The 18,179-nt window shown below is 34.3% G+C and overlaps 1 protein-coding gene across 2 annotated transcripts in view; it reads right to left on the bottom strand.

Moving 5' to 3' along the window:
- Positions 1 to 18,179, bottom strand: part of spg (dedicator of cytokinesis spg) — an 869,351-nt gene that overhangs the window by 731,105 nt on the left and 120,067 nt on the right. For both annotated transcript variants that reach the window (XM_090390789.1, XM_090390790.1), the window contains one exon: positions 10,546 to 10,694. In XM_090390789.1, the coding sequence (XP_090246915.1) occupies positions 10,546 to 10,694 (149 nt within the window). The remainder of the gene's footprint in view (positions 1 to 10,545; positions 10,695 to 18,179) is intronic.

Below are 18,179 nucleotides of genomic sequence, written 5' to 3'. Positions count from 1 at the left end.
GTAGTGACCTTGAAGATGGGGGTTATACAAGATTACTCATAGTTGGCCTGTGAAACAAAATTCTGTCTGATAAGCCAGAATTTTGTTTCACAGATTACTCGTAGTGACCTTGAAGACACGAAAGTGCTTGACATGTGGGAACAAACTATGCCTGAGGAGCATGGCAGTGAACGTGTTAAACAAATATAATTTAAATATACTGTGACAGTATATTATAACATAAGATTGCTTCGATAACCTAATAACTGAGGCCAGCTTTCTCCATGGTCATTCTCTGTGAGTTATAGTAGATGGCTCCCTCTCTTCGAGCTTTGCCACCAATGCTAGAGTGCCTCAAAGCTCTGTCCCATCACTAACTCTTTTTTCCCTGCACATAAATGAGCTACTAATGATAACCACTAATCCTATCCAGCTCTGCAGATGAATACACTCTCCACTCATTCTACTCATTTGACAAACTACACAGTACTCTCACAATATTGCCTTAAATATTGATTTACATACTATACTTCAATGGAGTGAGGACAACCTTGTCATGTCCAATGCCACCAAAACACAGTCTTGCCTTTTCTCGTGCAAAAGAGATTCCCAGCTCACCTACCCTTATCCTCATTAACACACAAATCATTAGACAAGATCAGATCTCTTTGCTTGGACTAACGTTTAACTCATCTTTTCTGGCATAAACATATCAATAGCCTCCTCAGCATCCAAGAAACTTGGCATTCTCTTTTTCAAGAGCCTATTTTATACCCAACCAACTCTTAACTACATATAAATCCCAAATCTGCCATGCTTAGAATAGTGCACACACAGTTAAAGTTGGTGCACCTAAAACTTCCCTTAAAATTCTTGATGCCATCCAAAGATGTGCAATTCAACTCATAGATGATCTCTCTTTCTCTTACAGATTCACTTCAACCTCTATCCCACAGATGCAGTGTTTCAGCACTGTGTCTATTCTTCAGGTACTTCCATGGTCACAGCTCCAGTAAATTGGCAACAATCATTCCTCCACTTTCTGTTGCACCTGTTAATACAAGAGCAGCAGATGCCTAGCATCCCTTTACTGTGCTACCAAAAACACACCGATGCTTCTATTCTTCCTCTTTTATTCCTTCTATCTCTGTCCTCAGGAACAGCCTTTCTCATAAAGTATTCCCAAAGAACTACAACCTGCAACTCACAAAAAATAATATAAAATAAATAAAAACATTAATAAACTATATTAGTCTTCACCTGTGCCCCACACACAGCTCGATCTCTTGTGTATGGAATCAATATAAAATAATAATAATATTATTACTTAAAATGTATGAGGAAGGGGAAGTTAGCAATTTTAAGGAGTTTTTGTTTTGTTAATAAAAAGGAGAGAGGAAAAAAACTGATGTTTATAACTAAAACGGAAGAGTGAAATGGATCTTCAGACAAGATGGTTTTATGTGAACTAATATTGGATGTTCACCCATGACAGTTCATGAGCTAGTGAACTTCAGTGCTAATATCAGTGTAATGCTTAAATATATTTCTGAAACCCTGAAATTTTTATATAATTATATATTCTTCCTGAGAATACAACTTAATCTTTTTTTTTTTCATAAATACAAAACAAATGAAGTATTTAATACAAGTCTTGCTTTAGCAAACTGATAAATCTGATGATAACCTTATTGTCATCTGCTATAAGCAGGACTGTGAAACCAGAGTTGGAGCCAAAGCCTGGACTAATGGAACCAGAGGGTTCTATGGAGCTGGACCTGGAGTCAGTGCCAGTAAAAAAAACAGAAAAACTGTCTCCATTGCTCAAACTAATTTGGTCAGTTAGTGGCTCTCATAATCAAGAGAGCCACACATATGCATGTTTTGTTTCATGGTGTAGTAGTTTCATTTCCCTGTTCTTTTTGTCTACTATGTTTTTTACAATGTATAAACCAGTGAGTGGTTTGCAAATAATACACATTTTATTTTTTCAGAAATGTCTGGTGATTGCATTGTCCTTGATTACTCAAGCCAGTGGAGAGCATTTATTTTCAGCTCTAAACATCACTAAATCAGATTCGAGAGCACTAATGAAAGAGGATTTACTTGAGGTAATCTTGTTCTTAAGAAGAATCTGTTATATACATAATTAAAATTTTGAAAAATTCAGTTTTTATGGGAATTAAAGTTAATTAGAATGTTTTAATATGTCAAATATAATTCAATGTTTTTTTTTTATAATGCAATAAGTTGTTTTCAATTCATAATTCATTCATTTTTGTTCCTTTTGTTCATTAAAATAAAGGTCAAATTAATCTTTAAATCACTTTAATCAATCCCACATATTTTTCTATCAACAAAATTTCTCATCTATTACAATCTACAAAAGACAAGCTGTGTTCTCTATCTTTAGCTGGTATTTATCAGATACTTTGCAAACGTAATTTGATGCTCTTGGCAGACAGGCCATCTGTGGAAAAAAGAATTAATGAACATCAATACTATATTGAATATGTGAAATCTCAAAAGTCTGGTCTGGCACAGCATAGTACTCACATCAAACACAGCATCCTGTGGATGAAGTTTGTCTTCTTCATGCAAGCAGTTTTAAATATGAGCACCCTTTCAAAGAAAATTTATGAAGTCCTTTTACATTGGCCTAACCTGACTCAGAACAATTCTCTCTCTCTTTCCCAAAAAAAGTTTGGGAAATGCTCATTTTATGTAAATATCAAAAATAATTTTATTATTTATTAATACCAATGTTAATTTCTAGCACGTGGCAACCATTTTTATTTGGTAAACTGATTGTTTTATGTACCTTTTATTCCTATTTGTTGATTTGCTTGTTGTTTCTAAACACTGATGTACTGTTATTTTCAGTATGAAATATATGTACTTTCATTTAAGTTTATTATTGGTTATTCTGTAATTTTGTTGTACACATCGTTCTAACAGTGCTTTCATTTTTCAGTTGAGTATGATCATTACTTACTTCAACAGTTCAAAATTAAATTAGGATTTTGATATATTAAAAGAGCCAGATATAGAGCTGGAGCCAAACATTTGATAAATTAAAGGATTCAAAGTTGGAGCTGCAAAACTTTCTTTCAGCTCCACAGCCCTGGTTATAACCTTAGTTATAACCAGGGCTGTGGGCAGTTAGTTTCTGAATATCATTTACGTTACATAAATACAACATAGAGAAAGAATTAACCATCCTGTTTCTAACAAATTTTAGGTTTACATAAGTCATTTTTAACAGGTCATTAGACCTAGAAAGTTACTGAAAGATGGGACACAATAAATACCAGCATAATTAGAAAGTAGAAATGGTCAATGCAATTTTTTCAAACCATTCTTGAAAAAATTGCATAACATATGCTCTCCAAATGAACCCACATACTAAACTTACATCTGAAGATCAGCTTACCAGCATATGCTGATAATGTCAGTCATCATATGCAACAAGGAGAAAAAATGAAAGCAGTCTACATGATACATATTATGCAAAAACCTCTGATGCAAAATTAAACTCAAAGGAAAATCACTGGCTTGTGGGGGCAGGCAAATGGACGTCCAGAACTGACTCTCCTATCAAATGTAGCTGGTCAAGTAGTGGACAAATGTATTTAAACATCCATCTTTGCAACACTGAAATCTATAATATGCTTAACTGGATACAGTTGCACAGCTACTTCAAAGAGCTCCCGTATAGCTGTAATTTTTTTTATTTATATTTTTACAACATTAGAATGCGCCAAATTAGGACTTTAGATCTTTTGTCCATTACAGTTATATTGTTTCACTTACTCACTGTCACATATACATGCTGTGTTGTGCTCTGAAGATGCTGACTTGAAATTCAGTGAAATATAAGCAACTTAATAAAACATCTTTTTTATAAAACAGTTTGACTGGTGTTGTTAATACAATTAAAAATAAGTTATGAATAACCTTCAACACCTCAACTTATCTGTTAGACTTACTTCATTTAAGTTCCGATTGTCATGCCAAATAAGAAAAGCTGTTAAATTTTGAAATGAAACAGCTTTTCTCTTGACATCTTGTCACATAGTTTTTTCAGATATACAGAAGTTAAATACTGATCTTATTATATTATCTTGATTTCTCAACTATTTGCTTTCAAGTTAAAATCCAATTCTTACAATCCCCATTTGTCTGAACTCTCTGAACCTCCTAATTATGATTGCATAAATCTCACCTGAAACACTGTTGATAATTATGCAGTTTTATTTCCCTTTTTACAAATTAGTATTATGACAGCTCCACTCCAACAATCTGGAATTTCATCATCTGACCAGGCTTGCTGAATTATGAAACAGCAACAATAAAACTTTCCTACCTACATATTTGAGAATTTCTGGTTGAATATCATCTACTCCAGCTGCCTTTCCACATTTCTGATAGTTTTTTCCCTAAAAGAAGTACTGATAATATGCATTCCCATTTTTTTTTTTAATTCTCACCCATGAAAGGTCATAAAACAGTATGAGGTGCTACCCACAAGTTCGAGGAATTTGACTATGAAAAAAAAAAAAAATATATATATATGTATATACTTACCCTAACTCTCAGTTTCCAGTGTCTCCTTCAAAGCAGTCCCCTTAGGCATATATAGAGTGACTTCCAGTTTTTCCATGATTCCATACATCCTGGAAGTCCTCAAATGTGACTATGTTGACACCTCCTACAATTCTGCCTGGATCCCCTGAACTCATATCAAAAACAATGCCCTTCCAGCCAGAATTTCATCTTGGGAAACAGGAAAAACTTGGATGGGTGAGATCAGGCAAATGGGTGGGATCATGTTTTTGGAAGCCAGGAACTGTTGAACAATGAGTGATGTGTGGGTTCAGTTGTTGTTCTTCCACTTGTCTGGATATCTGCACTGAATGCTCTTCTCAGTCACTTCAAAACCCTCACAGTACAACTTGCCATTGACAGTGTGACTTTGGGAGAAGGGGGGGGGGGGATTACTTGTGGACAATGCCTTAGATGCCAAAAGAACAATCAACATTAACTTGACATTGCTGTAAACTTGATACTTTTCCTCAGCCTTTTAGCATTATCCCCAAATGCTTCCTTAAGCATTTAGTAGGATTCTGCAAGTTTTTTATAGAATGAAACAAAATTTAATGCCAATTCTTTGCTCCTTAAAATCCACTATTTCAGTTGAAGAAGAAACAGTGAAACTACTAAAACAAGATATTACAAAAATGAATGTAACCCAAGAACAAAGCCTCTCAGCTTACTGGCTGTTGGCATAATGATTCATTCTATAAAAAACTTGCAGAATCAGTAGCTGAGAGATGAAATTCATCTCCCACTGAAATCCATACACAAACATTGATGTCCATGGTGGAATTTGAACCTGTAGCCTATATGGCTGAGTGGAGATGATGTTTCCACTCTCCCATCAACAGGCTACAGGTTCAAATTCCACCATGGACATCAATGTTTGTAAATGGATTTCAGTGGGAGATGAATTTCATCTCTCAGCTACAATTACTGTCCTACTTACTGGAGGATAGAAATGGATCCATAAAGTTCAATGATTGGTTTCTAAAGTAGATTTTCCAGATTATGTAAAAAAAAAAAAAATAAAATAAGATTAAATAAAATAAAGAAATAAAAAAAAAGCTTTTCTCCTTACACAGTCTACTCTTTAAATCTCCAACAATGACCAGCTTTTCTTCTTTTTTTTTTTTTCCTATGTCAGCTGCCTTCTCTAACAACTAGCAAAAACTCCAACTTCTTTCTATAATAAATTTAGTTTAATCCTTTATCCAAGTGTGTGCAAATAAAGTTTGCGCCTGAAAATATCTTCAGGACTGGGGTAAAGTGGTACAACACCAGGCGACGCCTTGCAAAGGTGGAGCAAGATACCAACAGTCCTATCTCAGTATCTCCCATAATGCAAAACACATCTCCTTGCGGATATGTATAATGTTATGCATTAAGGGAAGGGCCACTACCCAGACTAGTTTCGACATTTATTGAGGTCTCTTCAGTGGGAGCCAGGCCCAAGTGGAGATACCAAGGCAGAAGCATTAGCAAGGTCATCTCCTCTTATGACCTTGCTAATGTATGAATTAAATAAAATAAAAATTTATAATGCAGAATTATACAGTATATGTATAATTCTGCATTATACTGTTTTTTTTTACACACATACCGTTCACCCATTCAATATATAAAGTGGCAAGAATATTTGTAAATAAAGATATTAATTTTGAATTTACTTTCTCTCATCAATCTCTTTAATTCTTAAGTTTACTTATTTTTATAATAATATCCTGGATCCGAATCTCTGTTATTAACTGAAAAGAAAAAAAGTTAATAAGTCACTCTGTATACCATGGACAAATACTAGCATTATACAAAATATGGAATAAGAGAATATAATTTCTCTCTTATTCCATATAAATTTATTCAGTGTGCCACTAGCATTATACAAAATATGGAATAAGAGAATATAATTTCTCTCTTATTCCATATAAATTTATTCAGTGTGCCACTATAACAGTTTTGCTAATTCCATGTCTATTCCCATATTTAATTTTGCCATCTTATTTAAAAATTTTGCCGAAATAGCTGAACTTCTTTGCTTATTTTATAGATTCTCAATTCAGATTACAGTTGAAATTTCTATCTTCCTGATTATTTTCATAGTGTAGGTATTTTTATTACTGGCTTTTATACCATATTTGTTATAGTAGTTATTAAAGAATCCTGTAAACTTGTACTGGATTAAGAGTATAACATCTACATAAAGTAAAGAGTTGAGATTAATATATCCGATTTTGCTATCAGGTTTACTACCACTTTCCTTCATAATTTAATCCAAATAGATAATGAATAATAGTGGAGATAGTGTGCATCCTTGTTTCACAGCTGATTTTACATCAAATCATCTTCCTGTATCTCCTTTGTTAATTGGACTTACAACTTAAATACAGACTGTGTATCACTCAGAACAATCTTATTTACACCATAAAATTACAGTTTGATTTATAAAAGGTGTTTGGTAGAATATCTTAAGACAAATTGAATGGAAATTGAAGGAAAACAGGAAAGATCACAATTTAAAAGCATTAAATTTCAAAAATAATATCTAGAAATTTTGAGAAATTAGGTTTTAAAAGGATCTTGAATGTTGTCTTTTTTGCACTCTCAATTAAAATATCTTGAGATTGCTGGAGCAGGGAAGCCAAGAGCAGGGTGAAAAATATCATGGTATAAAAATGGAATGGCGATACTAGTAATGCCACAATGCCAGCAGCTGTTAGTGTTAAAAAAAGGCCACTGCATCCCACTGGTAAAAGACCACAATATTATCATTTAAAGATAAAAGCACAAGCTTTTCCAAAAAAAAAAAAAAAAAAAAAAAAAAAAAAAAAAAAAAAATCAGGACGTATCATCATCAACATCTTGATATGTACCCTCAAGGAGTGTACATGCCACTATGACAGTACAACATAATTAAGTTTGCATTATTACTAATCTCCTATCAACAGTTTTTCTTCAAAGTAGACTACAAGATAGGTTCCAAAAGCTTCTGGCCTGACATACAAAATTTGCGACAATTTTAAAACAGCATGTATGACAGATGGCACCACCTATGGGGAGCTTAGTCTACCAGTTTCAACTCTCATTAGAGTGCCTCTAGTTAGAGGCACTCGTTTGACTAACACATGGCATGCTAAGTGGCTATAATGTTAAAAATCGAGTAATATGCTTTGAAAAGGTTTTTCACCAAAGAAAGGCTTTCTCCAAATGCTATCAAACAGCTATTGGATGATGTTTATGGGGAAGCTTCTCCTTCATATTCCACCATGAAGGAATAGGCTAAACAGGTGAAAAATTTTGCCTAGGGAGAGAGCATCGAAGATAATCAATCCTCATGATGGTCAGCCTGTGGAAGTGATAACTGAGGAAAATGTCTCTCTTGTTGAGAAAGAACTGCTCAATGACAGATGGCTGAAGGCTCAAAGAAATATCAGCGAGGTTGGGGCTTCCTATAGCAACCATCTTTTGCATCATCCATGAGAAGCTTCACATGACAAAGGTCAGTGCAAGGTGGGTGACCCGACCTCTCTCTTCAATTCAGAAGGAGCATCGTGATCGTGTGACCTGTTCTCACAAGTTTTTAGAGCATTGCCAAATGAATCAGAGAGAGAAGTGCTGGAATCCATTGTCAGAGGAATGAAACCATGGTCCTTTATTATGATCCTCTTTCCTATAGGGAATCCACGGAGTGGTGCAAACCAAGCAAAGCACTGCCAAGAAAAACCAAGATCACTCAGTCCATCAAGAAGATCATGACAACAATCTTGACAGGGAATTCTCTTGATTGACTTCCAGGAAAGAAATACCACCATGAATGTAGAATACTGTGCTTCATTCCTGCACAAACTGAGCAATGCCATAAAGAAGAGATGAGGACAATGAGGTGAAAGATGCAGTTTTAGGCTATTGTGCAGAAAAAAGTACAGACTATTTTTTCAAGGACATAGAAATGTTAATTCAAAGATGTGAAAAGTGTACTGAAGTAAAGGAAGATTATGTTGAAAAGTGACACAGTTTGTTTTCTTTCTATCACCTCTAAAAGTTAGTCAGGTCAGAAACTTATGGAACCAACTCGGTATTACTTGTCAGTAATCCAATACTATCATATCCAACATTTCGGTCTTCTAAGCACTTCCCTGAATCAATCCACCTAGATCTTTATCTTCCTTTGGGTCTTTTCCCTACAATCTTGGCATTAAACATGTTGTGCTAAACTTTCCTCTTCCATTCTGTTTAAATGACATTATCACCTCAGATTATCCCTACTCATGCATCCTTGAATGCTAACAATGCCAAGTTCCTTCCTATCATCTTCATTTTTAGTAATTCTACCATTAATACCATCTGTTCACTCCTAATTTTTCTCAGAGAAAGAACTCATATATCTATGGTTTTTAATCTTCGATCAAGTTCTTTATTTCATGGTGATGAGGATATGTTGGAAAAGTTCCAGAGAAGATTTACAAAGGTGGTCAGTGGTCTTTGGAGTGTGGAATATGAGGACAGATTGAGAAAATGTGAATTGGAGCCTTGCAAATAAGAGGAAAAGGGGAGGATATGATTGAGACATGTAAGCTAGTCAGGGTTGTTATGGTTGACACGGAAGAGATTTTTCATGGGGGGGGGGGGGGGTAGAACAAGAGGCCATTGCTGGAAACTGTATAAGGAAGGTGTGAGCAGAGGAGTGAGGAGAAGGTTCTTTGCATGGAGAGGTTGGTGTGTGGAATGCATTGCCTGAGTGTGTTGTGAATGTAGACACACTGAGTCAGTTTAAGGCACAGTTGGATGAGCATTGTGTGTGAAATAGTGTGTACCTCCTACAATGAGTCTCTGACTTCATGGAGGTCAGATGTTAATAATAATAATAATTTCTAACCCAACTCTGAAATCAATAACTTAAATCTGGTTTGAATGCTGTCTTGTATATGACTAGTTAGTCTTTTGGCTAATCTTTCTGAAGTACCATTATTATTATTATAATCATACTTCCAGGGAATCAGAGACTCATATAGAAGGAGGGCCTCTTTCAGTCACCAGATGCTTAAATACCATCACAATCTTTCTTAAAACATTCACCATAGATGTATTTGCATGATCCACTGAGAGAGTCCATTTCACACACCACACCATATGAAGAACTTCAATCTCACATGCTCCATGTTAAAAATGTTAAAAAAATATATATATTATATATCAAAAAAGAACTTGGCATTATTAATACTAAGATGATCTTAATATATTTATATTAGATATGAAAGATGAGAAAACAGTGTTTATAAAAAAGTTCCAGAGGCAAACCAAGATATAGCTGGACTGATGCAATTAAAAGTACAGTAAAAGAGCAAAATGTCAGAGCTGATTAAATCAAAAATCTGACAAATCACAGACTAATTTAGAAGAAGTTCCTTATCTGAAACTAATCAAGATAACTGTTTAAACTTCATATGGCACACCATTGATAAAGCTGGTTACTGGTTCATATTTAAATAATGAAGTGTTAAGAAAAAAAGCTTGTTATATTTTTACAGTAAGGTAAACCAAATTGGATGGTTCACATTACATAAAAATATTACATATTTCCTAGCTTTCTTGAACTGTATCCATGAAAACCCTTGTGCTGGTAGCCTGTGGATGCACATGTAATCAATCAAGGTATGCCAAATTTTCCTTTCCCAATCTCTTCCAAACTTTAGTGTGTAGCTTTCATGTCATCTCTAGGTAGTTGCATGAGAATTCCCCCCCCCACACACAAAAACACATACAGTCTTCTCAATCAAAGAGCACTATTACAACTGACTGCAATGGAGGTGCCAATTATTTTATGAAATAATTTTCACTTATAGTAGTATTTTCCAGGGCAAGTTAGAACTAAATTTAACTTAAAAAAAAAAAAAAAAATCTAAAATAATTTTAAGATCTTTATAATTTTGTAATATCTTTAGCAATTCAAGCTTTGAAAAATGTTTTACTTACTTGTTTCCCCAGTCAATTTTTGTAGTGATCTGTCCTTTCAGTTCTCGAATCTGATCTTGGGTAAGGGTTCCAGTAATTAGCTGCCTCCTCCACTCTATCAATTCTCGCATCACAGTCTGTAGTCGAGAAAAGTTTGTATTTTCTCTGCGCTATAGTACACAGAGAGGAACAGGAAAGAGAGAAGAATTTATATGCTGATCACATTTTAACAGAAAATTTTAAATTAATATTATATTACAGTAAACTGATCACCTGAATTATACTAGACTGGAATGCATTTAATAAATAAATAGGTAACACAGTATACATTTTCTATGGATCTGTCAGTTTTTGCTCAATAAGCAACAAGCTGATGAAATTTACAGAATAAAGGTAAGCCACAGGGATTACTTAAGGTAAAAGCTAGATAACTGGAAGGACCGCATAACCTTAAAGAATGCAAAATATTGACTAGAGCTTCTGACGTCTAATCCTCGCCTTCATGCAGTGCACCCCATTAGTAAGTATCTGCTGGATACTGAACAAATTAGGCTGGGTGGAAAATTTAGGACTTGCCAACCAAACTGTATTCTATAATGATTTAAAATAGAAAAAACACAGTAGCATTGGCCAGTTAAACAAGACCATGCCCACTTTTTTTTTCAAAGAACCATGGCAAAGTGGAAAGTCAACTAATGGAATAGACTTTCAGCAGAAATGAAAGTAGGCATCATTGACATAAGAAGTCAAAATGGCAGAACTAGAGAAGTACCACATGGACATCAATGCTATCTTCATGCTGGTTCAGGATACAATAGTGCACAGAGGATTTGAAATAGGATGTGATCATCACTTAGTTTTAAATTAAAGATACCATGAAATTATATACTTGGTTTAATCCTTTATCCAAGTGTAAGCAAACTGCACCTGAAGTATTTTCAGGAGTGGGGCAACTCGTATAACCACCCCCCTCTGGGTGCACCACTGCTGTCAATCATCGGACTACTTGTATTTAAGTTTTATAGTTTTGAAAAGAGCCTGTGTAGCTCAGTGGATGTGGCGTTTGCACACCACCGCGCTAGGCCGCACGAAGGAAGTCTTGGTTTCGAGTCTAGTCGGCGACTAGAGGAAATTTTTCTAAGCCTTTTTTCGACCAGTTCCCGAGTTAGTCGATCTCTGGCACGGGCAAGCAGGTTTTTCCTCCCGGAAACTCGGGTTTTTCGTCCTGTAAACTCAAGAAAATCGACCGTAGAACCCACATTATTTTCGGACATTAAATATATTGTGTTAGGGTTAGAGACCACGAGATGGCGGCACATTTGAGCCGTCTCTCTTCACTGGTACCGCTTAATTAGTGATAGCCTTGGGCCATCTGTCTCTGATTGGGTACCAGTGGAGATTGAACTGCCCACTCAGTCTCCAAAAGTTAGATAGGGCTAAATGGCCTCGCCTACTCCCGTATATACGGGAATAAAAAGGCGTTAGCTGATTTTTTTTTTTTTAGTTTTGAAAAAAGATACAAAAGATGATAAGAGAAATGCTTTCATAACTCTACAATTATATGGAGTAAATGGAACATTATACAGAGCAATATATATATATACAGGAATACCTTGTATAGCGCGGTTTTGAACAACGCGGGTTTTGGGCTAATGCGGTTTTTATGATTATACTAACATTGTCAACACTGACCGGCGACTCCCGGGCACCGCAAGTGACAGTCGAGAGCCACATTTATGCAGTAGTTATTCGATTGGCTCTCACGTAACACATTCTTTCCTTGCCGTATTTAATTATTTACATTAATATTAGTATTTAATATTTTTTTATTATTTAAGTATGAGTGAAAAGAGACAAAACAAAGAAGACACTGTTGGAGTAATAACAAAAAAACACGAGCGATTGACATTAGAGAAGAAACTTGAAATTATAAAATGTCACGAGAATGGCGCTTCATTTGCTAAAATAGCACGTGAGAATTCAATGAATGAGTCATCTGTACGAACAATTATTCAGAGCAAAGAAAAGATTAAACAACATGGAATGAACACCACTTCTTATATGTCAAAAGTGATCACGAGAAATCGATCTTCTACAATGGAAAATATGGAATGCCTTCTAATGATCTGGATTGAAGATTGTAATTAGAAAAAGATCCCTTTGAGTCAAATGATAATCCAGGCAAAAGCAACAAGTCTATATGACAAAATAAAAGAAAATGAAAGCGAAAATGAAAGAGGTACAACCAGTGAAACTTTTATAGCAAGTCGCAGGTGGTTCTACAATTTCAAAAAGCATATGGGACTCCATAACGTAAGAATCCAAGGTGAAAGTGCAAGTGCTGACACTAAAACTGCAGAATTATTTCCCAATGAATTGAAGGAGCTTATTGAGATGGAAGGCTACACAGATGATCAAATTTTTAACGCTGACAAGAATGGCTTGTTCTGGAAAAGAATGCCATCATGCACATTTCTAGCAGAGAAGGAAAAAACACAAGCTGGGTATAAAGTGTCAAAAGACTGATTGACACTTTTACTACGAGGTAATGCATCTGGTGATTTAAAATTGAAGCTACTGCTAGTGTACAAAGCAGAAAAACCAAGAGCTCTTAAGGGCTTTACAAAGAACAATTTACCTGTTCATTGGCGTTCGAATAAAAAAAGCGTGGGTGACTTGTTCAATTTTCGAAGACTGATTTAAAACTTGTTTTTGCCCTGAAGTTAAAAGCTATTGTAAAAAGAATGATATTCCTTTCAAAATTTTGCTTTTATTAGATAATGCGCCAGGCCATCCAACTCTATTGACTGACTTGGATGAAAATGTAAAGATTCATTTTTTCCCTCCAAACACAACATCAATTCTGCAGCCGATGGATCAAGGCGTTATCTCCACTTTCAAGGCTTACTATTTAAGAAGAACTTTTGCTCAAGCTATTAAAGCTGCAACAGAAGAAGATTCTTGGACTTGAGTGAATTTTGGAAGAAATTTAGCATAAAAGATGCCATTCAAAATATTTATGAATCTTGGCAAGAGGGGACTCAAAGCAACATGAGAGCTGTATGGCATAATATCTTGCCGCATTGTTCAAAGGACTTTGTTACCTTTGCAACACAGAAAGAGGAAATCTCAACAGAAATTGTGCAGATGGGCAAAGATCTTGGTTTTACAAGTTTAGATTGTAACAATGTGAACAAATGTATTGATTCTCATTCAAATGATCTGGATGATGAAACCCTTTCATCATTCAGATCATTTGAATTGTTGTTCCAACTCCAGAAATCCAAAAGGGTTTCTGAGTTAGAACAACAACGAGCCGAAGATGATCCCACTGATGTCAGTGGGGATGAAGAATTTTCCTTTGCTGACCTTTCAACTTTTGTGAGAAAAATCGACGAAGCTTCCAACTTTCTCATAAATGCCGACCCGGATTTGGAAAGAAGCATCAAAGTGAGACAAAGTCTCAATAATGTCATCAAATGCCACAGAGATCTAGTACTTGAGACAAAGAAGACAAGGATGAGTCAACGAACACTAAAAGACTACTTTAGTAAAAAGTAAATTACTGTATGCTAAAATTGAAGCAATGTTTGTTTTGTTTTCTACAACTTTTATATCAGTTTAAAAGGATTTTATTTGTTATTTAGTTAATAAAAATAGCAATTTTTTTTTTCATTTTTAAACATTTTTATTATCCTAAATTTTTGTAATAAACAAATTAAATTGAAAACTTTCATAAACAGACCTCGAACAACACAGTTTTGCATAGCGCGGACGCTTCTTGGAACCAATTAGCTGCGCTTACAAGGTATTCTTGTACTCCATGCATAAGGCCTTGCCTTAGGACACTTAGCTTTATAATGATGTGCTCATATAACAATTTTATTTATGATCAATTCTCATTTATACACTGCTATATTTGCTCATATTATGGTTTTAATGACATGACACTACCATGACTCAACTGATGCACAGGGCTCATGGATTCAATTTATTTATTCAAAATATTATCACTGTTGCTTGCTACATCTCTCTGTGTTTTGTTGCAAAGTATAAACATTTTATAACTATTATTTTACTGGCCTGGTTGGTCAAGTGGTTGGCATATCCTGCCTTGAGCATGAATGTATGTGATTGGCTTCACACATTCATTCATACAAATAGGTATCCCAAGATGGACTGGGTCACAATGGGAAAAGTAGACCCAACCTTTCCACAAGGGGGAGAGGCCTTTACCCAGCAGCAGTGAAGATACAGGCCAAATATTATCAACTATTTTTTTTTATTTATTTATTTCATTGTTGTTAATAATGGCAGAGAAAACCAGTAAGGATACTGCTTCCAATAAAGAAGAAAAACGACTTGTGAACCTATTGCATCAGATACTAAGATTAAAATTATTAAATTTAGTGTGGATGCATATTTTAGACCAATACTGTTATAGAGTTATATACAGAGTTATAGACTGTTATATACAGAAAAAAGTAAAGACAAGTTACCATTCAACATTTCTACTTTTTTTGTTTGCAAAAAGTATTCTAGATTTTTCATTTGCATAACTGATGCAACTAAATGCTTTATGTATGCTGCCAGTTATGCACATATGTGACTGCTTAAAAAGGTTATTAAACCATTACATGCATCCACAAGTGGGAGAAAAAAAAAAAAGATTTGCTTTATGATGAAATTTGCTATACACAGTGGTCTGGAACCTTAAATGTCATAATTGGATATGCCTATATCATCGTCGTCTGAGCAATTCAGGTGTAGGCTTTTTTATGTCCTGTTCCAGCTCTGCAGATGAAGTTGATCTTTCCACCTTGATCTTGGACGTCCACGGTCTCTTCTTCCTGTAGGTTTATATTTATATGCTAATTTGGAAATCCTATTGTTATTCATTCTTTCTATGTGGTGTAGCCAATCTTGCTGATATTCTTCTATTTCTTGTACGATGTTTTTTGTATCTAATCGTTCTCTTATGTCTGTGTTTTTCTTTTTATCTAACCTAGTAAGTCTCAGGAGAGATTTTAGAAACTTCGTCTGCGCTGTTTCCAGTCTTTGTTTGTTTCTTTGTTTTAGAATCCAAGTTTCACTTCCAAATTTGAGAGATGGTTTAGAGGTCATATTATGTAATCTTAATTGAGTTTCCTTAGTCATTTGTTTTCCAAAATTTCTTTTAATTATGCCATTCATTCTATTATAAATTTGTAGTCTTGCTTCCAATTGTGAATCAGTATTGTATTGCGAGATTATATTTCCTAAGTATTTGAATTCTGTAACTTGTTCTATTAATTTATTGTTGAGCATAATTTTGACATTTTGAATGGTTTCTGCACATTGTCATAGCTTCTGTTTTTGTTTCAGATATTTTCATTTTAAAATTTTTTGCTATTTCATTTAGATAGCTAGTTGCAATTTGGAGTTTATCTTTTAAATTTGAAATTAGTGCTTGATCATCTGCATAAAGTATTGTATTTAGCTATATATTATTTGTTAGTTTAACTCCATCTTTGACAGTTGTTTTCCATTCTTTTAGGATTCTGTTTATATAAATGCTGAATAGATTGGAGATAAACCACAACCTTGTCTTACTCCTTTATTTATAGTTATAGGTTCTGATTAATGTTACATCCAAATTTGATGCACATTTTTGTTTCTCTATATAGATTTATTGCATTAATTAATTGAGGAGGTATTTTATCATCTTGTAATATTTTCCAGAGTAGATTTCTGTTCAAGTTATCATATGCCTTTTCATAGTCAATAAATAGAAGAAAAGTGGGCAGATTAAATTTTTTCTTTTTTCTATGATTTGTTGCATTGTGAAAGAGTCATCTGTACATCCTTTCCCTCTTCTAAAACCACACTGTTGGTCTTCTAAATAATTTTGTATAAATTTAATTAGTCTGTTCTTTAAAATGTTTGCAAACAGTATCTAAACTATATGCAGTATCTAAACTATAAAGAGAATAATTTCTGTAATTTCCACATTTGTCCTTGGGACATTTTTTGTGAATATTTATCACTGCTCCAGTTTCCCATTCTTTTGGGATCTTTTGATATTTCCAGATATTGTTGATATTGCATATATAGAGCTCAACACATATTCCATCCAGGAATGGGCTTTTTCTATTTCTTGAGTTTTTAAATTCTTTTTCTAATTCTTCCATTGCTATTTCTTCTGTACATTCCTGTGTACAGAATCAATCTTCAATTCTGTGAGTTTTGTCATTGTTCTGTATTTCTTGTTTTTCATTCTACAATGTTTTATAGTGTTCTATCCAATTTGCTTTGGAAATTAGATTATTTCTTAATTGGTCATTTTCTGCTGTTTGTAATTGCCTGAAAATTTTAAAACCTATTCTTTGTGGTCCAGTGATATCCTGCTTTAATGATTTAACATATTTACTCCAATCTTCTCTGTGTATACTACTACAAAATTTTCTGACTTCAGCCCATATTTTCTTATATTCTATACAGTCAGCAGTGTTTTCACTCTGCAGATAGATTTTAAAAGCCTGTTTTCTCCTTTTGATTAATTCCTTTAAGTTATCATTCCTGGTTCTGAGCCATTTTTTGTTTTTCCTTGATTTGTATCCTAAACTTTCTTCAGCTGCTTTTAGTATGGTTTCCTTTATATTTTTCTAGTCAGTTTCAATTTTCAATATTGTTTGTGGTTGGCTTTATTTTATCTCTTATTCTGCTTTTATATAAGTTTCGGATACTCTCCTGTTCTAGGAGGTGAATTTTAAACTGTTTATTAGATGTTGGTTCATTATCTTTTTACCTTTTGAAGTATGTGGTTCTTTTTATGAATTCAAATCTGCTTTCAACTAACATGTGCTCACTATCAATTTCGCTTCCTCTAAAAACCCTTGTATCTTTGATATTATTATTTAGTTTGCTGTTAATAATAACACTGGCCAACAAAAAAAAAATATTTTTCTGCTGATTATGATCTGACACTTATTTTTTACTAATTTGGGTGCGCTGATTTCACATATCAAACCCATTTTTCTCTAGTTCGTCAGGTTTTTCCTCTATGGCATTTTCTTTTTACTAATTTGTAAGTTTTTGATAGTTTTAAGGAGGCAGTACTATTTACAGGATCAAAAAAAATCGATTTTTTAATATTATTTTCTGAAAGTATGTACTTTTAAAAATCTGTTCCTAACTTTTTATCAAGAAATTCGAAAAATTCCTGAAGATATAGCCTATTATTCAAAGCGGTGTGCAGATCAGAATCTGAGCGCTCACCGCTCTCGCTTGTTAGTAAACGAATAAATCCATAAGAACCTGCAACGGCACGTACTGGCACTTTGAATGAAAGAGGCCGATAACCGACCTAATACATTTAGGTGATGAAAAGTAGGCGATGACAACTGCCTAAAACAAATGAATGCTATATGCATCATAGCAGACAAAGAATGATTGAAATCAGTTAATCATTAATCGATTGTGAAAGTAAGATGAGCGCTTATACGTTTCAATAAAGTCTCTGGTTTTTTTTGTCTTGTTAATTGCATGTTAGTCAGCAGTGAAGAAAATACATCATGCCTACTACTCGAAATTGTGTCAATAGTGTAGATTCCTTCTGCTACATTTGTGGCAGCTTTACTGTTCCCAGTCAAAGGACAAATATCACTGATTTCATT

This window comes from Typopeltis vanoorti, chromosome 3 (genome assembly GCF_054136105.1).
Source record: "Typopeltis vanoorti isolate ZY-2024b chromosome 3, IOZ_Tvanoo_1.0, whole genome shotgun sequence".
Lineage (NCBI taxonomy): Eukaryota > Metazoa > Arthropoda > Arachnida > Uropygi > Thelyphonidae > Typopeltis > Typopeltis vanoorti.
The sequence above is the reverse complement of the archived record's forward strand: the minus strand, read 5'-3'. Positions and strand labels throughout refer to the sequence as shown.